General features: G+C 30.4%; 1 protein-coding gene across 1 annotated transcript in view; it reads left to right on the top strand.

The window, feature by feature from the left end:
* The window catches only part of LOC126743719 (asparagine synthetase [glutamine-hydrolyzing]), a 47,247-nt gene that overhangs the window by 11,020 nt on the left and 8,942 nt on the right, over positions 1–27,285 (top strand). Inside the window, exons 3-9 of the mRNA XM_050450933.1 lie at positions 9,366–9,491; positions 9,551–9,788; positions 20,025–20,201; positions 20,265–20,443; positions 20,499–20,764; positions 20,825–20,944; positions 20,993–21,166. Of these exons, the coding sequence (XP_050306890.1) occupies positions 9,366–9,491; positions 9,551–9,788; positions 20,025–20,201; positions 20,265–20,443; positions 20,499–20,764; positions 20,825–20,944; positions 20,993–21,166 (1,280 nt within the window). The remainder of the gene's footprint in view (positions 1–9,365; positions 9,492–9,550; positions 9,789–20,024; positions 20,202–20,264; positions 20,444–20,498; positions 20,765–20,824; positions 20,945–20,992; positions 21,167–27,285) is intronic.

Below are 27,285 nucleotides of genomic sequence, written 5' to 3'. Positions count from 1 at the left end.
CATTTCTGTTGTAATTGCCCTTATTATAAAATATTTAGTAGTCAGGAATATTATAATAATCTATGTTTGCTAAATTAAAGGTTTTCATAAATATCATATCACAATAGTAAAGACGAAAATTATCAATGAGCGTAAAATTTTGATCAAAATTTTGTTTAATACTTATGTTAAGATGAAGAACATTTAATAATTTGTTTTTTATTTTTTGAGGTAGTTGATTAAAATCTACTAATTCACTCAACTGTTCTTGTGTATCTGCTGCAATTTGTTCCAGAACCTTTGCTTCGTTATTTGGCAACATGGTGGATTTGGATATATATTTGTGAATATTAAATACTATTTTGGCTGTTATCAGTCTTTGGAGATTTGTGAATCAGTTTCTGATCTTATCCGGACTGGTTGGCTTGTACTAGTTTTTCTTATATAAATTTTTTCATTAAAACTATATACAGAATAAAGATTCTTACTTCTTTTGATTTCCCTGGTTTTTTTTTATATAATAGTTGGGCCTGGGATGTCAAGTCCTCATTGAAAAATATTTTTCCTGTTCCCTGAAGATTACTTGTCCTGGAATTAATTCCCTTAAGTTCTCTATTTTTTTTTTAAAACGCTGATTTTTGAAGATTGATTCTAATATAGGAGCAGTGTCTTGCTTACTCAGTCGATAGCATTCCTGAATGGTATTGGATGGTATGTTCAGCTGTACCAATTTAAAAATCTTCTCAACGATTTTTTCAGTTCTTAATTCAGTTTGATTTTCTACTCCATTTATGATAAAATTCTTTACTTTTTCCTCTTGTAGATTCATCTTGTTTTCCAATATTTCAACTTTTTTCTTTAACTCCTCTTTTTTCTCCTCGGTTCATTTTATGTCTGCTGACATATTCTCTTCTTGAGAGAAAATCTCACTCTAGTGGTGAGCTGCATTACAGTTTTCACAATGTACAGTCTCTAAAACCCTTTTTGCTATAATTACAAAATTTGTCCGACATATCCTCACTTCTGGTTTTATCGATTTTTATTATTTTTTACAAGAAAATTTAAGAAAATATTAAAAGGCTCCAACAGAAGGATGAATTCTGTATTTACTTTTATTTTAAAAGTGGGGATTGCTGTGATATTATGGGATCTTGTCAACCGATGTTTTGAACCAAATAATTATAAATTCAATCTCAAAAAGAGGTCAGAAGAAATGGGAGTAATGGGTTTTCAATAGGATTTAATTAGTAAGTATTTAGAAAGTAATTTTTAGGGAAGGTTTTAGGCTTGTGAATTAAAGCTTTATGAATGAATTTCTCTTTTTGTGTTATTACTTTGTTACCTATATCTTGTTTTACATAGTCAATTCTTTTACGGGGTTTGTCTTTGGTTCTTAAGCCTACTTTTTCAGCTATATATATTTTCTTTCCAGGGTTTAATTCTGGTGGTATTTTGTGATTGTTGTTTTGCTTTTCATTTAATTTGATTTTTGTATTGACTGACTGATTATAAATTTGTTCATGAATAATTTTTTAATCTTTCTTTTCGATTATTAACATATTATTTGATAATAATTTCGTCTGTCAAGTCAAAGGGATGTAAAGCATTTAAACGTCCGTTTATTATGTCAAAGGTTTTTTCTTTTGTTACGCTGTGTACAGAACAATTGTATTCCATAACGATTCCATAAAGCATGAGTTGTGTTGTTGTCGCCTTTCGGTGTTTTAACTTGAAGACTCGAATGGAATTAATAAGGGTCGAATGTAAACGTTCCACAGGGCTATTACTATTAGTTGCCTGGTGTGGTATAGTGGATTTTGATATTATTTTACAAAAATCTTTCATAAGGGATGTTTTAAATTCAGCACCATTGTCACAAGTGATTAATTGGAGTATTTTATGATGTCATATATCGATATTTATTAGTTATAAATATATTCTATAGTCTAAAACAGTTATTGCATTATTGGTCAGTGGGTCCAGTGGATATGCTTGTGCATGTTTTGAAAATACATCGATTATTGTTAAAAATGTAATATTGCGTATTTGAAAAGTATAGTCTATTTAAAATGAATTCGAACGGCGCTAAAATTGGGAAACGGTCAAGAATCCCCAAGAGAACAGTGATTTTTGAGTTTTTTTATAAACATTTTAATTACTAAGTATAATGAATAATAATAAATATAATAAGTTTATAAATCCTCGTATAAATCATTTGAATTATATTATCCATACATCGCTTACTTTTACTGAATATAACTAGTTTTTATCTATACAGGGTACCTATTCAAATTTAAGTTCAATATGTTATAACAAAACTACTAAAAAAAGTATATAAAATATTAGCTAAATAATAAAACATGCGTAACATTACAGGCAATAACTATCCTAAACTAGAGTGATTTATGGCCATATGCACTGTTGTCTTTAAGATCCGCTTTAGGCTTAAGCCACTGATTTTACATGTAAAATCGAAGGCTTAAGCCCTAAAGCGGAGCTTAAATACCACGGTGCATATGTCCATTAAAATTGTAATAAATACATATAACCAATTAATGGATTTTTAAAATATTTTAAGAAATAATAGCTCTCTATTTTTTGCACGCCTATGCTTTATAAAGAAGATGCCGCTTATTCATTGTGATTTGGTTTTTTTTGCTGTTCGAATTCATTTTAAATAGACTATATCTATGTGGATTGATTCTAAACGTTCTTTTGGAGTTGTGGTCAATAAATTTTATAATTTTAGAGGGTGACGATCGTATTTTTCCTGTTGATAAATGTCGCAATTATTAATATATTCAGTTAGATCATTTTTTTATGATAGGCCAGTAATGCATTCTCTTTAGAGACATTAAGCATTCATTAATACCTTTATGACATGGTGGTTTTTATGGTGGACATGATTTTTTTGACAGTTTTTTGAGTTTCATTGACATGATTTTTCATGGTGGTTTTCCATTAAGTTTCTTTGATGTTGAGTATCGAGAATATCATTTAAAAAGATATTAGATATCACTAATTTATAACAATGGTGTCGGAAGGAGTTCAATAAAATAGTAGCTATTTTATTTTCGAAATTATTAATTTCAGTTTGTTTAATAAATAAACAATGTACAGGGTGTCCCATTTCGGGTACTTTTTCGAGATATCTCCATTATTTTTAGAGATAAAGAGTTGCGGTTTTCGCGACACTGTACTACTTTTCCGTAAAACTAAAGATGCCGTCAGCAAAATTTTCATAGCCCTTTTAGTTTTGAGATACAGGGCATTTTTGAAAATTTTGAATTTTGGGACCTCCATCGTATCTCCGTTATCTTTAAAGTTTTTGTAATAGTAAAAACTCATTCTTATAGATCTTTTTCCGTAGAATTCAGTGGTGTAGATATATTTTTTTTCATTAATAATTTTTGAGTTATAATCCTTTAAAAATTTATCTTTTTTTTTAACGGAACACCCTGTATATTTATAGTAAATAATATTAGCCTTTTTTTAAATTTTTACCTTTTCAAAAATATATAATAGTATGGACTTATTTTCCAAAATATGCAAATAAATAACAATTTTCTAAATTTAAATTATCAAATTCATAATTTAATGGGAGGCCATGGCTATTTATAACAAGAAACAAAAAAATGACAAATAAATAAATGTCAACTATCTTTGGGTTTTGATTGACATTTCTCTGTTTTTGATTGAGATAAGCTCTAAAACCCATTTATTTTCGTTATTTGTGAATTTGCCAAAAAAATTGCAGCATTTGAAAATTAGGAAAAATATGATATGCTTGTATGTTTTATACTGTTTTTCAAGTTTCGGAACTATATTTCCATAGGTAAGTTAGAAGCCGTTATGTGACTACCTACCAATTTCTAATGTTGTAATTTTATGCTTGGTAGATATCCACAGAGAAGGCAACCGTTTTTTTTAGTATATTTGCTTGATCTTTTATTTAGCCGCGTCCTAAAGCATACAATAAAGAAAATAGGGAAGAAAAAGAAATAGATGTTTTAGGTTATATTTCTATATATCTTCATAGCGACACCTTCGAGCTCATGCAGAAAAATCGAAAAAGAAATTGGAGTGGCAAAAACTGACGCACAACTAGATGTACCTAGACATACTTAAGGAAGTTATTCCAGAACTTCTGGAAAATATCGCTCTAGCCCAATATAACACTGTCTACCTACAAAAAGATGGTGCCCCAAGCCATACTCTGGGCTAGTATGGGCATTTCTTGAAAATAACTTTGCTCAGAGATGGATAGGTACCAACGGACTTGTTAGATGGCCTCCACAGTCCACCGAACTCTCGATTTTAGATGGGGGTATATACAAGATCAAGTGTATAAAAGACAATGCAATAATCTAATAGAACTTCAAGACGCAATTCATTTAGCATTTCAAAATCTGAGAAGGAGACAAATTATTATTTTGAATGCTATTCAAAGGGTTACAAAGATGTGCCAATTTTGTATCAAAGAAGATGGTGGTCATTTTGAACATCTCTTGTAAAAATGTTGTTTTGTTACATTGTTTTTTTGTTATATGGTTGTTTTCTTATAGTGTTTATTAAATTTATATACTTGTTTTTTATGTTGTTATGTTTTATGTTTATGTTTTGTATGTAAAATAAGAATGATGTACTTCGTCGTTATTATTAATTTGCAACTTTTTATTTATCTATTGTTATTCATGGCCTATTAAGTTATGCATTTAATTTAAAAAATTGTTAATTATAAGTAAGTAATTCCATACTGTTATATATTTTTGAAAAGGTAAAAAAAAGGCCAATATTATGAACTATAAATATACAGGGTGTTCCGTTTAAAAAAAAGTTTGGGTTATAACTCAAAAACTATTAATCTATCAAGACAAATCTATTAAGATTCTAGGAAAAAATCTATAGGAATAAGTTTTTACTTTTACAGAAACCTTAAAAATAACGGAGATACGAGGGGGGTCCCAAAATGCAAAAATTTCAAAACTCTGTATCTTAAAAAATAAAAAGGCTATGAAAATTTTGTTAACATTATTTTTAGTTTTACGAAAAAGTAGCACAGTGTCGCGAAAACCGCAACTCTCTATCTCTAAAAATAACGGAGATATCCCGCAAAAGCACCCAAAATGGGACACCCTGTACAGCTTTGGGGTTTATGTATTCTTTAAAGAAATAAATTATTTAATTTTCATAGTTCCCAGTTAAGGTTAAATGGGATTTTTATTTCCAAAATTAGTGGTTTTAAAAGCATGATATTTTTTATTGAAGCGATGGGTTGTTAAAATGTGGCTTGTATAGATGTTAAAACAATTTTCGGTAAAAGATATGTTTAGAATTGGGTCATCTGATGCAGAGAATTTGTTGAATGCAGCGATTTGAATATTTTGTAAAATTTTGATTTTACTTTTTTTCTGGAGGATTACTACTGGAGGATTGTTAAAGATGAATAAAATACTTCGGTTAGTTGGCCTAATTCTTGTAATGTAACATTTTCGTTACAAAGGTATTGATCTATGTTATTGCAAATATCTCCAGAGCTGCCAATTATTGAATCATTTTCCATCATATGGATTTCTATTCTGGATAGGGCATCGGCGTTGGTGTTTATGGATCCTTTTTCATACTGTAGTTCGTGATTTAGATGAGTGTCTTATTTGGGATTTTATGTACTCATCAATTCTTCAAAAGTTTGGCGCCTATTAAAACTGATAGTGCTAGTTACTAATTTATACTTTTAACAGAATAAAAGTATTTTTAAACTAAAACTAATAAATGACTAGATATAACTTATAAAGTTCTGCTAATATGATTAAAAATATGAAATCTTTCAAATTCAAAAATTATAAATTCTCATACATCTTTTATTTCAAGACAATGAAATAAATTAATAATTAACTTAAAACTACTTTCCATTTGCTTAAGGAGAGAGGAAAGGGATCTGAGGGAATTGGGCACTTACTCAAGGTGAATCTCCTCGTCAGCCTCTTCTCTGTGCTTTGATTGCCAAATGATATGTCGACTGTTCTTCTTCCTGTGGTAGACCCTGAAGTGGTTGACTTATAGCTTCGTTTGGAGCTAAAGAGTTGAAACTCACGGTTGTAGTGACTACGGCGTCCCGATGACGTGAATACAGGATCACACAAACTGCACCAATCCTGCCCGACTGCGTCAGTTATGTTTCTTATTGTGCGAAGCACGTTTAAAAAAATTATTTTTTTTTGACAATAAGTACAAGCAGCAAGTATGATACAACAAAGATTAAGGCATAAGGCCGTTACATGATAATATATAGACTAAATTCGCAAATACAGCGAAAGATAATACAAAGCAACGTTAACATTACAGTAAGCAAATATATATATACAGAGTGGTCAATATTGTGGTCATAACTCAAAACAGTCTTGGTTTTTTGCCCCAGTCATACTAGATTAGATTTCGATGTCGAATCGTTTAAAAGGATCTGTGAAATTGTGCACTGGTTAGAAAATTTAATCTGCAATGTTTTACGTTCTTCAAGAAAGGCTATAAATAACTAGATATCCTGCGTTATAAATATTTGCAGATTCTTCCAAAGTTATTTCTGCGGCACTTTCATATTTTGTGTTAATATTCTCGTAATTACTAATAAAAAGTGTCAATCATTTGTGTCATGTTCGTAATTTGATAACTTTGGTGATCGCATTTGTACCGGCATACTTTCTTTTCCAACCGAATAATTTTTATGTTTATGTCTTTTGTTCTTGAACTGTTAATAACGTTTCCTCCGTAAATCGATTTTTTTGTAAGACTGAAGCCTTCAGATTTGTATAAGTTTTGTTGGATTGAGTCGGATTGAGTTTTGTTGGGCGTTAAAACTTAAACTTCGTCGCTTCCAATAATCATGTAGGTGTAATTTATATAAGCGGCTCTATCTTTTACGCGATGTATTTTTAAGTCTGTCAATCATTTTCTGTAAAATGTCTTTTATAAATATTATCTTTTTAACGTACATTTTTAAATTTTAAATAGGGTTATATATATATACACATTTACAAAAACGTTGATGCCTCACTTTTTTTGATACAACGTAAGAGAAATTAAATATTTTGCGCGCTATGAGTAAGTTTTAACAGTAAGTAGTAAAAATTTAACAGTTGCATCAAGTAACCATGGTAAAATAATTTTTATCGTGTTTTATTTTTTTAGGTTCTCTACACAAATATTCGAAATCAGTAAACATGTTTTTTTCGCGATTATTTTAATAGCACCATAATGGGAACAATTATCTTTTAGACATAGATTTTTTCAATTATTTTGATGTAACCTTAATAGAATCCGCTAATAGAAACTAACTAAAATAACTAAATTTTAGGTAAATTAAAAAAAGCTACACCTAACAAGCGAATCTTTCATTATGGTGGCACTTGAAAAAACGATTAAACACGAAAATTACATGTTTGCCCTTTTTGTAAATCCGTGTAAAGTAGATAAAAAACAAAACACAATTCAAATAATTTCTGCATGGTTGCTTGACCCAAATTTACCATTTTCAATTAAACTTTTTCGTTTCGACGTTATGTGTCAAAAATGAAGTGGGAAATCATTGCTTTTAGAATATCAAATTCTATCAAAATTTGTAAACATAAAATTAGAAAATTAAAGCAATTGGTAACCGAAAGGACCAATTGGAACCTGGTAAACCGAAAGATTTTTTTTTCTTAGAAATAAACAGATTTGGTTTTTATTTTATTTTTTAAAAGAATACGGAAAAAATATAAATAAAAAACACACATCTTCGCAATTATATTTTACTTATTTTATTGGGTTGTGTTCTATTGGAATCTCATATGCTAAAATATTGAAAAGAAGAAGAAAATAGACTTATTCACCTATTTAGATGAAAAAAACTAGGGCCAAAGCTATTAACTCTATTTAATTGAATTTTTATGGTAAAATAATAAAAACCGTTGAAAATTAGATAAGGGAAAATTTAAGGAAATCCACATTTTATTATTGTTGTGTCTAATTTATTTTTTTGAATAGTTATTAAATAAATATTTCGTATTAATTTAATCTATATAAAATTTCTCAAATTGCTCTACTGTAAAATAAAAAAAAATTTCTGAGGTTAATACAGTTGTTTGAATATGGTTGAATAAAGTTGAATAAATACAGGTGTTTGACTATGAATACAGTTTGGCTCCCAGGTGCAGATATGTATATATATTTATAGCTTAACTCTTTCTAATTATGTTTAAGAAATTAAACATGAAAGTGGTATAAGAAACTTATTTTTTTTAAATTTATACATTACCGACATATTTAAAAAAACTTTTAAATTTGATTTGATTTCCAATTTACCTACTCCCTAAAACCTAAACGGCACATGAGCAAGTCGTGTCGTAGACTTGACCCTGCAGATAAAATGTTGTTTAATAAATTGATTCATTTACTTCCGCATAATTCTCCAAAATTGACAATGTGCACAAAATACCGATGGGGCGAAAATTGCGAAAACATCTAAATCTTACCGCTAGATAGGAAGAAAGTGAGCCTCATTTGTGGCCTTCCCGCTTTACAGATTTAAATTATCTGAATTATTATATCTAGGGGTAACTCAAGAAATCATTTATAAAGGGGGTTCCGGAAAATCTCTCGGATTTAGATAGAAAATAAAAAAATAATGTGGAACTTTCCTATAAAAAAAAATCCTATAGGCCCTCCCTACGAAGATACGGCCCCTTAAAGACGCCGCTGAAAATCGTTTTTTCTTGAATAACTTTTGAAATACTTGCTATAATTTAATAAAAAATTTACGTTATTAAAACGGAGTCCTTAAAACACATTTACCTTGTTTATTTTTCCAGAGGCGGACTAGGTTGTGAATGTGATGAACTGTTTTGCAGAAAAAAATAATTAAGGAATCACTGTTTTATTTTAATTAAAAAGAACCATGATATGTTCTTTTTTTAACGATGCGACAATTCTTCAAACAATAGAGAAGTTCCACTTTAACATTTTTCGGGTACACTACCCTACCACCTCGAAAACGTGAAAACATTGGATAATAACAACATGATGATTTAAAAAATAAGCCTGGGATATTTCAGCGTATTAGGGACTCAATGGTGCAGAATAGAAATATCTACATTTTATCGCAAACCAGAAAGAACGCACAATAAAATGTCCGTGTGTATGTGATTAAATATTTATTTCTAGTTTAGTTGTAATTTTCAATCAATATTCGCCCATCCCGTTGAGCTGCATACAGGATGCATACTTCTTTTTTCATATTTTCTTTACATTTTGTCAATTAGTGACCCTCTTCCTCTTCAAAATAAGCTATTTAGATTTAGCTTTTAAGATTTTCACATTTGTTAAAAGAATATTTATTTTTTTATATGTAGAACTGTTGTGTGGGTTTCCACAGACTGACCATTGTAGATTGTACTTATGGTATGCAACCAATGAGGCTTCACCAGTATCCTCATAGGATGCTTACTTGTAATGGAGAACTCTATAACTGTAAGGAGGTAAATATTTATAGTCTTTTCCAAAAATTTCAAAGTATATCTTAAATATATATTTTTAGCTTAAAACAGAGCACGACTTCAACTATGAAACCTTCAGTGATGTAGAGTGTATCTTTCATCTATATGAGAAATTCGGAATTGAAAAGTGCATCAGAAGCCTAGATGGCGTATTTGCTTTTTGTATTGTGGATATCCCAAAAAGAAAAATATTTTTGGGAAGAGATCCTTATGGGGTACGACCTCTTTTTAGAATTATCAGTGAAAATGGGGTACTGGGTATTTGTTCTGAAGCTAAAGGTAACTTATTATATATTTCTTTATTTGCAACCAACATAGAGTACGTTATAAGGGATAATTAACAGTAATAGTAGTATAAATACAACAGAAAAGTTAAGACTATTGAAAAGACAAAAAAATCATTCACCTAATATAAGAACTGAAAGAAGAAATTCAAATAAGAGTTACCTCAAAGGGCATTCTCTGATTTGTTTTTGATAGTGGTAGACAATGGTAATGTAGAAACAGGTAGTCGGATTGACATTGTCTTTGTTTTTGTACAACACTACGTTTTCAGAGGGTAAACTGCTGAGTTTAGACTTAATAACGGTCGGAGATACTTACCGACCCAAACGTCGTGTTGTACAAAAACAAAGACAATGTCAGTTCGACTACCTGTTTCCGCATTCTCTGACTTCTGGGATAATAATTAATCAATCTAAAGTTAATCAATCTAACTCCAAAAATTTCCAAAATTTAATTGCTTCAAGACTTTTATAGAGATAATGTCTTCATTCCTAATAGTTATTTTTGATCTTGAAGCAGAAGATCTTTTGCGAAGTTAGTATAACTCAAACATTGAAGGCATCCATATTTTGAAAGTGGTGTAGAAAAAAATCGACAAATTTCATACAAATATTCGGTAGTATTATTATAAGTTTTTCAATTATTACAGAATATCTAAAAAATCATTTGGCGAATTATTAACTGTATTAAAACAAGATATTTAATGTAATAATTGGGTGAAAATGACTAAAAACGCGTGTTACAACCGGAACGTGTATCGCGATACATTAAAGTACGTGTGTTGGCTAAAGACCATCCCGTCGTCCGTTGCTAGCGCAGCAAGCTGCGTTGCTCTTCCGTCGATGCGGTGCTAACGCATCGTGTATCGCCTCCTATTTAAACCTATGTTTTGTCTGTCATACCAATGCGGTACCGCTGCTTTTTTCCGCATCCGTTGAAACCGGATCGTATATACCCGTACTTATAGCACCCGGGTTGTATTTAAAGGGCTTAACGATAGTATATTTAGGCCAAAGTTCAGACTCAAATATTGTATTTAATCTCAACGAGCAATGTAATGTTCCGGGTTATTATTTAACTATAATAAAACGTCGGTAATAACACTAACTGCTTATTTATTTAATAACTTAATAAATTCCTTATTTTACTTATTTTATTTAAACTGAAAGATACTATATTCTTTTCCCCTACAAACAAAAAAATACATATTCATTTAACCTTAAATTTATAATATAATTATAACTCTGTATCTATAGATATAATTCACCCTTTTCATTAAAAGCGAAATCTTTCTATAGGTTTAATTAATTATTCTCTTGGGACGCGCCATAATTTCACTTTCTCCACTAATATTGACTTTTTGATCACTATTAGAGTCTAGACATGTATCCTCTGAATTTTCCACACAAAAATCCTCACCAACACCTATATTTTTTGAAATTTATTTTATTTTTATCTTTACCTATATTTTTTGAAATTCAGGATTCTCTAAATTGCACCTTTTTAATTTGGTTTAAATGACGTTTCCACTTAATATTACCTAAGGTTGAAATGTTTACAATATATATATTCTTTCCCACTTGTTGTATAATACAACCTTTTATCCAGGTGGGCTTTGTTAAACAACGAAAATCCCTAACAAAAACTTGTTCATTGATTGAAAATACAACAGAACGCTCTCCTCCATGATAACTTTTTTATTTAGCTTGATTACTTAATACTTTGTTTCTGACTTCAGTAATATTTTGGTTTTTGCTACTTTTAGTATTATTTGTTAAGTTATTAGGGAGTAAAGCATCAAATCTTGTTCTGATCCTCCTGTTAAACATGAGAAAAGAAGGAGGTACTCCGGTCGTGCAATGTGGAGTGTTACGAAAATGAAATAAAAAATTACATAATGATTTATTTATTTATTTATACCTAACTTTTATTTCCAAATGAGTTTTTTAGAGATGCCTTTACCTGTTTTCACTGCATTTCCAGCTGCTCCATTTGAGGAGGGATGATTTGGTGAAGATGTTAAGTGTTGAACATTATTCTTATTTTAAAACTCGAAAAATTCTTTAGAACCATATGTTTTGGCATTATCTGACACCAAAAATTGAGGTAATCCAAATCGTGAAAAGACTGAGCGTAGAATTTCGATAGTTGATTTTGCTGTTAAATGATTAATAGGAAAAACTTCTAACCATTTCGAATAGGCATCTATAATTACAAAAAAATATTTATTCATAAATGAGCCGCTCAGAGGAAAAGTGGTATATGTCAGTATTTTTTAATTTTTGAGTTATACCATTAATTATGTTTCTACTGGTCTAAGATACTCAGTCGAAAACTGGTATAAGTCAAAATTTTAACTTAACTAAGATAAGAGCTTCCTAACGTTATTCCTCTTAACATAATGGATTCGTTCGCTGGAATAGTGGTATAAGTCAAGGCACCACGCTGTTCCGATGTCGCGCCAGGTCCTATTAAACTCGCTTTTTCTTGTTTAGTCAGGTTTTTTTAGTGTTATGGTACGTAGTGTGTAGATCAGTTACTGTAGCTAAGAAAAAATATATGATAGAACTTCTTCAGTCGATTCCCTCGATTCAGCATCAGTTCTTCCTGGACTTACTGACAAAAGAAGATGCTGTTGACAGTGGTCCATTATCCGATTCTGATGAAGATTAATTTGTTTAATAACTTGTTCTTACTCTCCTTACTGTAAGTTTAGTATGTAAGATAAGTAGTAGTAATGTTTTGCTCTTCAAGCTCTATATTTTTTGAACACTTTTATCAGTAATAGATATCATAGTAAACATACTACAGCTATTATTTTTCTTTGGTTCATCAGTTTTGTAAAATTTGGTTAACTTTTACGAGGAAAAGTGATATAACTCTCCAAGTTATACCACTTTTCCGCTATATTTTTGAAAAAAACTTACTGGAAGAATGACATTGGTCGGCAAAAATGTTATTAATGGGCGCAATCAGTAAAAATGTTTACCATATGAAATTTTAGTACAGGGTTATTATAAATATGTACAAAAAAGTAAAGAATATGTTACTGTGATTTTTTAATTCATCCAGATGCAAAATATCAATTTCTTAAATTTCTACTTTAAGGGAGTTAGACCACTTTTCCGCTGAACGGCTCAAATAGCCCCATGAAATCATTGTGTACACGCTCCCATACCCGAGATGGCCAATATGTGTAGTAAGTCCAGGCCACCAAAAATACGACCGTGCTAAGCTTTACATTTTCACCACCCCTTGATGTGACATAGGTAGTTGATTTAAAATATGCTCGCGGATTTCGGTTGGAATGATTATGCGGTTGTTCCACAAAAGACAATTATCCTCTACACTTTTTACATTTCTTATGCGATAATAAGATCTTAAACTGTTTATTATCTTAGATGGCCATTTATTATTCTTTACACAATTTTTTATTTCTAAAATTTGGGGATCTGTTCGCGATGCGCTTTTAACTATTTCGAAATTTAATGGAAATTCTGGATTATTTGAAAAATAATAAATAAAATGAATATCCACATCCTCCCACTTTTCAATGTTTTCGACAGGCAAATTTGATCTGCTAAATTATCACCTGACTTTACAAATTGAATGTCATACTGATAATTTGCTAAAATAACAGCCCACCTCCGTAAGCGATTTGCTGAAAATTGGGGTGTATTTTTTTGCAGATGAAAAATTGTAGTAAGCGCTTTCGAATCAGTCATAATAGTAAATTTACGGCTTACTTATAAGTATTTATTAAATTTGCATAATTAAACTCTTTTTCCACCTGATTATATTTTTTTCTGTCGCGGATAACGACTAACTTTAGAGGTAAACTAGGCCTATAATGCACTAATATTGGAGCAGCAGTCATACGTTTTTTTATTGCAGAAAATGCATCACAACATTCATTGGTCCAATTCCATTTTAAATCATCTTTAAGAAGCTGGTAAAGTGGGAACAGCACTGTTGCCAATTTCGGAACAAAAGTGCCATAATAATTTATTAGTCCCAAAAGTGATTTTAATTGGGTTACATTTGTTGGAATGGGTGCATTTATAATATCATCAATCATTTCTTTACACGTCGTAAGACCATCTTTATTGATATTAAATCCTAGATATAAAACTTGTTTCATAAAAAACCTGCATTTTTCCAAGCAAATTTTTAGACCTGCCCTATCCAATATTTTTAAAACAGTATCTAAACGTTTCAGATGTTCCAAACGATCTTTTTCCGTAATTAAAATGTCGTCGTTAAACACAACTACCCCCTTTATGCCTTCAAAAAGAGATTCCATGATTTTCTGAAATTTTGAGGGAATACTTGCTATATTAAATGGTGCTCTATTAAATTGGTACAGCCTTTTATGTGTCGAAATCGTGGTTAGATTTTTTGAACTGCTATCTAAGCAAATTTGCTGATATGCGGTAGATAAATCCAACTTAGCGAATTCCACCCCCCCTTGTAATTTCACAAAAAGTTCATTGATTTGTGGCAGTGGGTACTGATCAGTCTCAATAACTGGATTAATTGTGACTTTAAAATCACCACAAACTCTCACGGAGCCATCTTTTTTAAGCACCGGTACAATTGGTGTTCCCCATTCATTATAATCTACTTTAAATATAACCCCCAACGATTCCAAACGATTCAGTTCCTATTCTACTTTCTCTTTCATTACAAACGGTAAGGGGCGAGCTCTAAAAAATTTGGGGGATACATCTTGATTTTTTAATTTGATTGATATAATACCCCTAGTAAAAGTTCCAATTCCAGTAGAAAACACGTTAGAATATTGCTTTATTAACTTATTAATATCAAATGGCACATCAATAAAATTTAAATTAGAAAGTTTTAAATTAAAAACATTAAAAAAATCACGTCCTAACAGAGGTGGTCCAGCTGCGTTTCTAATTATATAAAAAACCAAATCATGTCCCTGACTATCATACAACACATTGCATTTAATAAAACCTAAAGGGATAATTTGATCTCCATTATAGAGGTTAAAAACATGATTAGTTTTTTGTACAATCCTATTACTAAAATTTTCTAAGTATATTTTTTCCGAAATAATGCTAAAACTTGCTCCTGTGTCCAAATTAAAAGTAATTTTTTTATTATCGTCAAGTAATTCAATTAAAATGGGATTATGTTTAAAATCCAGATTATATAAAGAATATTCTTTAGATTCCAAATAATTTTGACCGCTTCGAGTAACGCTTGGCTTTTTATAATTTTTTTTATTTCTTTTAAGGTGACACATAGGAGCTAAATGCCATTTCTTTTCACAAATATGGCAAAAACACTCTCTAAAAGAACAAAATTCTGATTTGTGATTTTTACGTCCACAAACTAAGCACTAATGTTGATTAGCTTTGTTAATTCCCTCACTCGAATTTTGAGTCATCGCAAGTTTAGTAGAATGTTAAAAGGACTTACCTGGCCTGTTTCCAGTAAAATGCAATTCTGCCTCTTGTTTCATATAACTTGTACCTGGATTATCGTGCACCATAAAAGGTTGTGCAGCTGACTTAGCCGCTGCTATATTTATACTCTCCTCTAGCGTTGTCGACTTCTTCTCTTCGAGTAAGCGATCTTGAGTTGCACCATGATCATATCCAATGATAAAAAGATCCCTTAACACGACTTTTAAAACACTTGCCTCGAAATCACACACTGAAGCTAAATTTCGAAGTTTGGCTGCCCACTCTTTAGCACTTTCAGTCACTAATTTTCGAGCGGTATAAAATTTATAACGTCATGTGAATACTGAGACATTTAGCTTAAAATGTACGGTCATAAGGTCTATGAGAGATGTATATGATTTCTTCTTGGGCTCCTCGGGAATGCATAAGTCAAAGACTAATTTGTAAGTCTCCTCACTTAATATTATATAATATTTAACAAGATTGCACTTTTTCGAGCCTCATCTCTAATATCATTAGCTACAAAATAATTTTCTATTCTTTTTCTGAAAATCGACCAATCCGAACTTGCCGGATCAAATTCGCGTAAATGACCTACATTTTCTGTCGCCATAGTTTAAATTATTGTAATTTTTGCGCTAACGCACTCAAGTACTGCCCGTGGAATTCCAAACATTTTTCTTTGTAAATGTTTATTTTAAAACACTAAGTTTTTTAAAGAAAAATAACAAACAGTGAAAAATTTCGTCGCCACAGTATTGTTCCGGGTTATTATTTAACTATAATAAAACACCGGTAATAACACTAACTGCTTTTTATTTAATAACTTAATAAATTCTTTTTTACGTTTACCATAAACGTTTTGTTAAACTCATGACCCGAGTACAACTGATCTCGTTAGTAAGAATCTGCCGCATTTTTTCGCTACAATGTGCGGTATGTCGTAGTAAATAAGCTAGCTGGACGCATTACTTTTATTTTATTTAAACTGAAAGATACTACAGATTTTAAAATAAGATGTTTTAGATTATTTTTCGAATTTTTTAACATATTAAAAATTTATTAAATCAAAGGAGAACAAAAAATTTATTGTTCAACAAGATGATGCTTAAGCTTAAAGCAGTAGTTTCAGACCTAAGTCTTGATATAAAGATTGATTGACAATTCGAATCAGAATCATAGAAAAGCTATCAAAGCTGCAGTATTTATTAGGCTGCTTTGCAAAAAAAAATAAGACTACTAACTCTCGAGGCTCTAAAAAAGCTTCATTTATTTTCCGAAATTTAATCAGCATAGAATTACGGAACTTTTCTATAATTTATTTTGAGATTTGGGAGTCGAGTCACCGCAATAATTTTACTACAAAATGTTTCTGAAGAAATTTCTCGTATTTTAAAAATAATAATAAACTTTACTAAATTTATTATGTTTTTTCATAGAGTTATAAAAATATACCATATCAGTGAAAGAAAGCAATGCTATGTTTTACAAAAAAATGCAATTTTTGTAATAACTTGGACTAGATTTTTTTAAAATCCTATATAACTAACTGTACACAAACCTATATATAACATAGCTTTTGCCATTGGCTTTAATTTAAATATACACATTTTTCTTTTCTATTTTTAGTTTAAAAAAAATAACTATTGTATTGGCCCAGTATATTTTAAGCAAAACAACAAATAAAATTTGGTATGTAAGCAAATTTTTTGACATTCAGTTGTTTTCTCTTATTTTCTGTTTAACGTTGATTTTACAAGTTGTAATGTGGTACCTTGTGTATTTTTACATAATTTTTTTGCATATTTATACTTTTTTGTTCTAATAATTATTTAAAATGAAGCTGCCATGGAAAAATTATTCTACATTTTTTTCAAATATTTCGGTGTAGGTTTTATTAAAATTCTTAAAAAAATTATTTCCCGGAAAGAATATATTTAAATCAGAAGCATTTTATGACATAAGTCACAACCTAAATGCAATACTTTTTGTTCAAAAGTATTTTTAAAAACAATTTGAAGATTTGAAATATCCTCGAAATAAATCAAATAAGTTAAAGAGATATAGTATATTATTATAGTTACTGACAAATTTATCCATTTCTCACTTAAATTTCCCCTTAATTATTTTCATTCTGTGTATTTCTTTCTGTGATTTTAGAAAAGATTACACCAAAACATTTACAAAAAAATCTACATATGAAAAGTTATGTTCCCATTAAGGTGTCATTTGAGAAAATGGATTAAACCCCAAAAATACATTTGAAACATTTGAATTTGTTTAACAATGGGCGTTTAAGTAAAAAACCTACATACATACCTTATATTTGTTTGGCTTAAAATCCAACGTAGGTATTAATTGTTCCCTTTATCCTGGGCCTCTTGGTGTATAATTATTTTAGTAATCCCCTATTTTTCTAAAAATCAAGATACACAAAAATTTATCTTTAAGACTATCAAGAATACAGAAGCATGCATAGAAATGTGTCACCCACTGTAGGACACTATACCAAAATATTTTAGAAAATATGTAAATATGTTGATTATCTTTTTAATTTCTGCGAAAATTTTCAAAAAATTATTGTGATGAGACATTTCAATCATGTAGTATAGGAAAAACTGAGGAAAACATACATTCCTAAAAAACTACATCTGTTTTTGAAACATATTTATATTATGTTTCTCATGTTAATTTTAAGCAAGTAGAATATATTTTAAAAAGAAAATAAGTTAAAAAAAGGCAGGACAAAAGTAGACTTAAACCAAAATTATATTAAAAACGCAATTATTTTTTCCTTTTTGGAATTTCATTGAGATTTTAAAATTTAAATAAGAGGGAAGAATAAATGAGCGAGTATAAATGCACGCCCACAGTTTAATTAGAAGTGCCTTTTATTATTAGCACTAAATTTTAAGATTTCTTGATTTCTTTGATGTATGGATGGCTATTTATTATCTTTTGATTTAGTGTTTTTATGTGTTTTTGCATCTTGGCTGCTTAAGCTTAGTTTTGTATCTAATTGAAAATAACGGATATAAATTTTTTATCTATTAAAATAAAAGGTTTCAATCCCATTATCCCAAAAATTTTAAGTAGATTTTTTTAAAAGAAGTCTTTCATATTTTTATACGTCTTACGATTGTATAGAAATTATAAAAAAATCATAAAAAGAAGCCGACAAACCGAAACAGGAGAAAAAATTAAATCGCTATGCCGGGTGACACAGAAAATTAAAAAATAATCATATCAAATTATTGGAAAAAAGAAACCGCATTTCAAAAGTGGTTGTTCCCAATAATGTGCTATTTAAAAAAATAAATGAAATGCCAAAATTAATGGTTTGGACATTTTAAATAGGCAGGTAAAAGATTTAAGTCAAAAAATGCAATGAACACTATTTTTCCGTGATTACTTGATTAAAGATTAAAACTTTTAAGCCATTCATGGCACTTTATTTTAAAATTTAAAAAATTGTTTCGATAAATATAAATCAAAAAGTGGCAAATGGAAGTATCATTCTTCTCAGAATATTATTTTCTATCGAGATACGTAATAATATACCCAGTGTCTCATTTAAAATGAGAAAGTTGCTGTCACTTCCGGTTTAACAGGAAGTGACGAAAAACAACTAATTATGTCAAAAGATCCTCTTATAAAAATTCCATCAATGTACTAAAAGTTTATCTTAAAAAGTAAAAAAGTTATTAAGTGTTCCTTTTTTTCTGGGTCACCCGGATTCAAAACCAAACACCATTGATTCAAAAAATCAATTAAATTACAGAAACGTGAACCGTTTACAATTCTAGGAGAGTAAATAACTCCTTAAATGAATATAAGACAATAAAAAAAAATTAAGAGGCAGACCATCTACAACCAGCAGTTTACCTTTTACATCTCTAGTGCCTTTGTGACTTATAGATGGTGAATGAATTTGAAATCAGACAAAAATATAATTGAAGATGTAGATGGGTTTAACGTAGAGGAACTATATATTAATGTTAATGTAAAGCAGTTGCCAAAGTTAATTAAATTTTGTATTTTTCTTTCATTATTATTTAATATAAAAAAATTGTGGAAACTTCTTTTAACTTTTTTTATATTTTGCACAAAATCTGCCTTAAATGTGGAATTTTGTATAGTAAGGGAGTGCTTCTAATATCGGTGCAAATTGTATGTATGTATTTAAGTTTGTATGCGATCGATACAGAATGTATTATTTTAAAAAAAATTAATTAACGAATATCTCAATATTATTGACTTAAGGCTTGGCAGGTTTTTGCATAACATGGCCCAATTAGAGCTACGGCTGTCTGTCGTCGAAATTAATTGTTATTTTTATTTAGTTGGAAAAAAAACTTTAATTTAAATGTGTTAAAATTGGTAATGTATATTTTTTTAAAGCTTCAGTAATATTAATTAAAATATATTTTGAAATTTCGAAAGTCTAAATCGAGAACACGAATTTTGTGGTCGCTAAGTCATAGATCTCAAAGTTTAATACTCACTGAACTTATACTCCTATTTCTTAAAAAAAAAATCGTTGTAAAGTCTAAATGCATTAGACGCATGCATGTATATATTTAAATTTTAAAGAATTTAGGTTACCCTAAACAATATCTACATTTAAGCTAGGAAATAGACAATTTCTTATCGCAGTCGAAAACTAAAAAAAATATTTGTAGATGGCAGTTCGTAAATATTAGCAATCAATAACGACAATCAAAATTCTCAATCGGCTTTATCTGTTAGTTACACATTATTTTCATGCTTCATATTCAAATTTTTCATATTTTAGGGTTAACAGCTCTTGTAACCGATTTAAATGGTTCTAAAAAAACTTTAGAACCATTTCCGCCAGGAACGTTTGAAGAGTTTGACATTTTAGAAAAGGGTACAGTAAAACTGGTCAGAAGTGAGCGATATTTTAATCCTGGGGATAGGCCATTTTTTAATACTTTTGTACCGTGGCAAGGTAAACCCGTCATATAAAATGGGCGATTCAATTACCTACATATCTAATGCTTTTTGGTTATAGATCTGCCACAGTACAAGCACGAAGAAAATATAAAAAAACTTTTGACTATGGCTGTTAGAAAACGGTTAATGGCAGATAGAAGAATAGGTTGTCTTCTCTCAGGTGGGCTGGATTCTTCCTTAGTGGCTGCCATATTAGTTAAAGAAACAAAAAAGATTAATCTACCATACAAAATTCAAGTAATTACTTTAGTTTAATGCCATCTTTTTAACTCTTTTACATAAACTGTTTCAGTCATTTGCAATAGGAATGGATGGTAGTCCAGATCTCGAAAAAGCTAAACAAGTGGCTAAATACTTAGATACTGACCATCATGAAGTTATTTTTACAGAAGAGGATGTGAAAAATGTGCTGGATGATGTCATTTATTCACTGGAAACCCCTGACATTACAACTATAAGAGCTTCAGTTCCTATGTACTTGCTATCAAAGTATATTTTAGAAAATACTGACACCACTGTGGTGTTTAGTGGAGAAGGTTCGGATGAAGTCTCTCAAGGGTAAGATGTAAATATTAATATTCTATGTTTGCATAAATTTGATTTTATATGTGCTTTTAGGTACATATACTTTAGAGATGCTCCAAACCCTCAGGCTGCTCATGAGGAAAGCTTAAGACTTTTAAGAGAAATCTATATGTTTGATGGTTTGAGGGCTGATAGGACAATGGCTGCCCAAAGGTAATACGCGATACTGAATAATCAAATTGATTACACGTTCATTTTTAGTTTAGAACTTCGAGTACCATTTTTGGATCTTCAATTTTCTCATTATTACTTGAGTATTGATCCTGAATTGAGACAACCCAAGGACGGAATAGAGAAATTCTTACTAAGAAACGCCTTTGAGAATACAGATATTTTACCACATGATATATTATGGAGGCCTAAAGAAGCTTTTAGGTATGTTTTATGCAATTTCTTCGAAATATAGCCAATAAGGACGTTTCTCGGCTATATTTCGGCAAGGTTTTAAAACTCATAACTATGGCAATCGGTCATACTATGCAGTACTTTTTTATTATTGTATTTGTTATTCTTTTTTTATGTCGAATGATCGAACGTCTTTCATTGTGAATGCATCTGTCAACTTTTAAAAAAACGTTAACTTTATATACATAAATAAACATTATGCCAATTAATCTTTTCAATTAATCAGCCTCTTAATCTTAGCACAGACCTCATTTTTACCATGCTGAAGCCTTATGAGTGCGTAAAATAAAATAGCAGTTTTAAAATTTTGATATTGCGGTACTGTTTTATCATAAGGCTGTGGCGTTAACTTTACAGTGTTACTATTTTGCCAAACTTGATTATAACTATTAAAAAAGAGGGCGCCACTTAGTTTTTTTTTTATAAATAAAAGAAAACTAAGAAAAACACTTGGTATATAGGTTTCAATTAACAATTAAATGACCCTGGATAAAGTAGATTTAAAGAGGCAAAAAAAAATATGTTAACAATACAACCAAATTATATTTACATCAAAGATATGTATACACCTCATGTTCTAATCTGTTAAATGTTAATAATTTATTATAAATTAAAATATGAATAATGTTGATGTGATTAAAATAAGTTTGACAAAAGTAACATTTAAATTATGATTTCACTACTAGGTAGATTTCAGCACTTGAAAAATAAATTGCAAATATTAAAATTTTTACTATATATTCGTATTACGCAGGGGAAAGTTCATGAACCTTTTTACCTAAGGCATATTAGCCTTAACCGAGTTATATCTACTTAACTACCAAAAAAGGTACTGAAAAATACTGAACAAAAAATAACTAAAATTATAGATAAGAAATTGACGTATTAAATTATGATATTGATTAAATATTTGTAGCAATAAATTGAAATTAAAGGTATATTAATAAAAATTTAAATATGTGAGACAAATCTATGGTTAATTAATATTTAAATAAATGGAATAAACTGGCCTGTATATTCCTCCAAGAAATGAATGGCTGGCCTTCAAAATCGAGGCTGTAAATGTATGCCATTTGTAGCTTAGCTATCTGGACTAGGAATATCTAATACTAGCTCTAGTTCTGGTCCCAGCTCCACCGCTTTCAGCAATTTCCCGAGGAAATCAAAAGCCTGCAGCCATCAACAATTGAAGAAGAATAAAGAGGAAAACGGAAAAGTAAAACCCTAAAACAACGGTTGCCATTGTATTCACTGTCGATAAAAATGAATGGCGTTCAAAATTTGACACACTCACCTTGCTAAGTTTCATCATCTATCCATCAAAATCTCGGGCATCCTGCACCAGAATTATGAAATAAACAGTTCCCTAAAAGAACAAGATTAAGGACTATAAATTATAAACCATATTGGCCACTTCCTGCTTCACAACTTCGGAAATAAAAAAACTGGCCTTTTACGTGTGCTTCTACCTGCAACACGGGAACAAGTCCTTGAAAAATGGATGCAGTACCGACTAAATAAGCAACGACCCCACCTCTCGCCTGAGCTGTCAATGTCAATCCAATCAGAGAAAACATTAATTAAGACCAACCAGAAGAGTGACGGACCGTCAACAGAAAGCACGAATAATAAAACCAGGAGAGTGATGCGTTACAGTAGTAATGTGTCATTGACAGTGTGAATTTAAAGAAATATCGATAAAAGAAGTTGACTGAAATTATTAATATAATTATTGAAATTAATGAAACATCAATGGAGCGTTAGTGAACATAAGAAATAGAAAAGTAAAACGCTACAAGGCGTTCAGAAGAAAAATGCTAAAAAAATTATTAATTTTTGAGTGGCTACAATTTAAACTTTATGCTTTAATATAAACGCACTCTTTTTATTCACTGTTTTAATTAGCCACTCTTATGGTTTGTCTTAGTCGATATAAGTAAAGTTTGTTTTATGTAGAAAAAAATACTTGGCAAAATATTATTTCGCCATCTTTATTCACTATACCTTCAGGGCCATATATACATATAGAGCATGCTGGAAAAGGCATATATGTATATATCTTTATGTATACAGGTAGTCATTTTCCACTAAAAATACGGAAAAAAGTTTCTATTACAATGACTTTTTGCAATTTTCACATTTTTTTAAAAATTAAGCAACCAAACTACGACTTTTTAAACTTTGTATTAAATACCTATATAGTACTGTTTGTCAGAAACAAATTAATATATGTACATTATATAGCTTTTTATTATCAAGAGTCTTTTCCATCCTATGCATTTGTGAATAAACCTCAAACCTACTGTTTTTAAACTTATTCTTAGTTACCCTAAACTAAAGTCAGGCCTACCTTTTATGAATTTCTTATTATATATTCTTATAATAAATCTTTTTAGTTTCTTAGACCTTTTTAAAATTCGTTTTTTTTTATAGGAGATACTTAATTGCTTAGAAAGAAAGAAAGAAAGAAAATGTGCTATATTATGTAAGAATAATCTTGTGTACAAGCATCCTACAAGCTAAAAAAACAAAACAAAAATACAATTTCAAAAATTGACAAAACAATGAACAAAATTAAGCACAAGAAGACAAAACTTTTTGAACATACTTGAATTAAAGATAAATAAATAAAACAATCAATTACTACTAAACCTATCATTAAAAAAGTCATCCAGGTTATAATATGCCTTAGTATTGACTAAGCGTCTTTAATTCTCTTTTAAATTTCTTAACATCCGATATATGTCTAACACATAGAGGAACAAGATTGTAAATTTTTTTACTAATGTAAATTAATGAGTTTTTGGTAAGGGAAGACGTAGGAATAGATAGGGGAACATCATTTACACGACGAGTCAAATGGCCAGTGTCAGAGGGTAGTTTGGGAATTTTGTGAATAAGAGCAGCTGTTTCTAAGATAAAGAGTGAAAAAAGAGATTTTTTCAGAAATAAAGAGGGGTTTGCAAGAATCTCTTAACTTAGCAGAACACAGGTATCTAACTGCTTTTTTTTGAATAACAAAGACAATGTTAAGTAGCCCCTTATTGGTTAAACCCCAAAAAGGCAAGCCATACCGAATATGAGATTCAATAAGTGAAAAGTACACTGAACGTGCAACCACCCCTCCCAGCTCTTGTTTTGCCATTCTTACTGCAAAACATCCAGAAGATAATTTCCCAGCTAAATGTAAAATATGATCTTCAAACCGAAGGCGACCATCAATGGTAATTCCTAGGAACTTGCAGCACTCTTTATTCTGCAAGAGGAAATTTTCGTCAAACATCAGACCCTGAACATCGCACTTAAACCCCATAATAGACGTCTTTCTTACATTAAACACGAGCCTGTTGGAATCACACCACCCTGATAAAATCTGAAGGTCTTAAAGGATACAAGTCTTAATATAATCTGAATTTTTATGGCTCCATAGTATGGTGGTATCATCAGCAAACTGAACCACCTTGCCCTGCAGTTTCAATGAACTTAAGTCATCCACATAAAGTAAAAATAACAGTGGTCCCAACACTGGGGAACGCCGCATTTTAGGGATCTAGAAGCAGACAAACGCCCAGACACTGTAACCTTCTGAGTACGATTTGATAGATAGGACTCAAGCCATCGCAACGCTACGCCCCTAAAACCATATTTATCGAGCTTAGATAATAGTATTCCATGATCCACACAGTCAAATGCTTTGGATAGATCACAAAACACTGCCGCCAATGACTCTCCAGAATTCAAGGACACATAGACGCTCTCCAAAAAGCTAAAAACAGCATCACGAGTCCCTTTACCGGCTTGAAATCCAAACTGATTTGCAGACAAAATGCCATTAAGATGTAAAAAGGACAAAATTCTGCTTTTTGCAAGTTTTTCATCTATCTTAGAGAGGGTAAACAAAATAGAAATGGGACGGAAATTACAAGGCTGATCCAAATCATATAATATAATATAATACATGTATATAATAGTTTAATTAAGGTTAAAAGCTGATTACACAACTTAATACTATGCAAATATTCTTTATCAGTTTTTCTAAGTTTTTGGTTGATCCTCTTTTTTCACAGACTGATAATATATAACATCAATACACATGCAATAAATAATTGTCGTCAAAGAACTTGAAAGTTAATTGTTGAATATGCATCTTTGTATTTTCTGACAAATCCTTTCTTCAATTCAAAACGTTTAAAATAATTCTTTAACACTGAATATGTAAGTTTTTAAACTTGCTGGCTGTATATTATGACACCAATTGAAAGTAATTATTCTCGTAAACAAAAAAGGTCTTGTGAACTAATAGCCTGATAACCGAAAATAACCGAATTATAAACACTTTACTTTTAGTCTAGTACCTCGTGGATGGAACAGGTAACCTGCTGTGGGATATACATAAATAGCTTGTTACGTATCAATCTATTCACTATGTAAATACGGTGAATGTAGTCTGCCAGTCGTATCATACAATATTTTCCTAAAAAAAAGCTATGTAAAAAGTATATACAGATTTTTTAGATGACGAGATGAAGTCGACTTTAAACGTCCAACAATAAATAGTTAATTTAATTGGAAAATCTCGGAAAAAAGCTATCGGAAATTAGCAACACGTAGACCGCATATACAGGGTGTCAATTTATAAACTTCCCATCCCTATTATCTCGAAACGGGTAAGATTTTTATAAAATCGCTAAGACACGTCTGTACAGCTGACAGACTGTATTGTCTGTATACTATAGTTTTATTACTCACTATGGCTTTCTTATACAGGGTATTCCTTAAAGACGTGCTAATATTTAAGGGGGTGATTCCTTGACCCATTTTAAGAAAAAAAGTTTCTATGAACATGTATCTTAAACCTCTTAACTTTTGAGATACAGGGTGTTAAAAGTTAAAAAAAAACAGTTTTTTAATCATAACTTAAACAATATTGTAGCCATTTTTATGAAATTTTGTACACGTATTCTATGCATCAAGGCGCATTTTTTGATGTGCAAAAAAATATCTTCTTTGCAGGGGCGTCCCTACAGGTCTTCTATTGAATATTTTTAGTGAAAAAAATACTACGCCACTGCTTTTTATTAAAATAAAAATTATTTTTAAAATCCTCAATCACTTGTTAGCAAATTTGATCTCCTAGTTTTTTTCGTCCAACGTATGGTTTACTTAAAAAAAAAATAAAAACAATTCTACTTCCCTAAAAATCTGATGCAGTATGAAAATGTTTGTTCGTCGATTGCAATAATCAAATATATGCAATAAAGTAAATTAATGGATCAGATTTATTACAAGAAGTATGAAAAGTTGAAAAATTTAAATAATTTAAGAAATACTCATGTTTTTAATGCGTTTAAAAAGTAAATGGGAGTAAAGAAATGCCGTAACGCGTCTTTATTTAACGCAAATGAAGTCGCGGAGTCGCCCATGCATGTTTCTTATTGCTCGATTGCTCGTTGCTATGGGCAACGAGCTGTGATTTTAAATGTAAAATTTTTCTTTATCTAGTTATGCATGAATTAATGACGTTTTTATACATAAACATCGATGATGGCAATAGCTGTTGTCTTAAAAAGTAAGTTGTTGGTGTTAAATACCATTATGTTTTTTTTCTTTTTTGAGCAAAAAAACGAGTTTTATTTAATTTTATGCTTAAATGAACGACTAGAATATATTTTATCTTATATATCCCCCATAAAAAGAAATCTAAGCTATTGAGATTGGGGGATCTTGCTGGCCATTGTTGTGGTCCTCCGCGACCGATCCATCCATTCGGATAAACGGTATTTAAATGTTTTGGGACAATTAAACTAAAATGAATAGGGGCATCATCCTGTATGTATCACATTCGATTTCTTAACAGAAGTGGCACATCTTCAAGAAGCTCAGGCAGTTCTTCTTCGAGAACCTGTAAATACGACCGACCATCAAGGCGTCCTGGTAGAAAAAATGGGCCTAATAATTCCTACCGAAAATTGGTGTTGAAAATATTATGGCATAGGGATTTTCTTCTGCCCACGAATGACTGTTGTGAAAATTTTGAATAGTGTTCCGAGAAAAATTTGCGTAGTCTGTGAACAAAATCTGTGACTTAA

This window comes from Anthonomus grandis, chromosome 13 (genome assembly GCF_022605725.1).
Source record: "Anthonomus grandis grandis chromosome 13, icAntGran1.3, whole genome shotgun sequence".
NCBI classification, from domain to species: domain Eukaryota; kingdom Metazoa; phylum Arthropoda; class Insecta; order Coleoptera; family Curculionidae; genus Anthonomus; species Anthonomus grandis.
The sequence above is the reverse complement of the archived record's forward strand: the minus strand, read 5'-3'. Positions and strand labels throughout refer to the sequence as shown.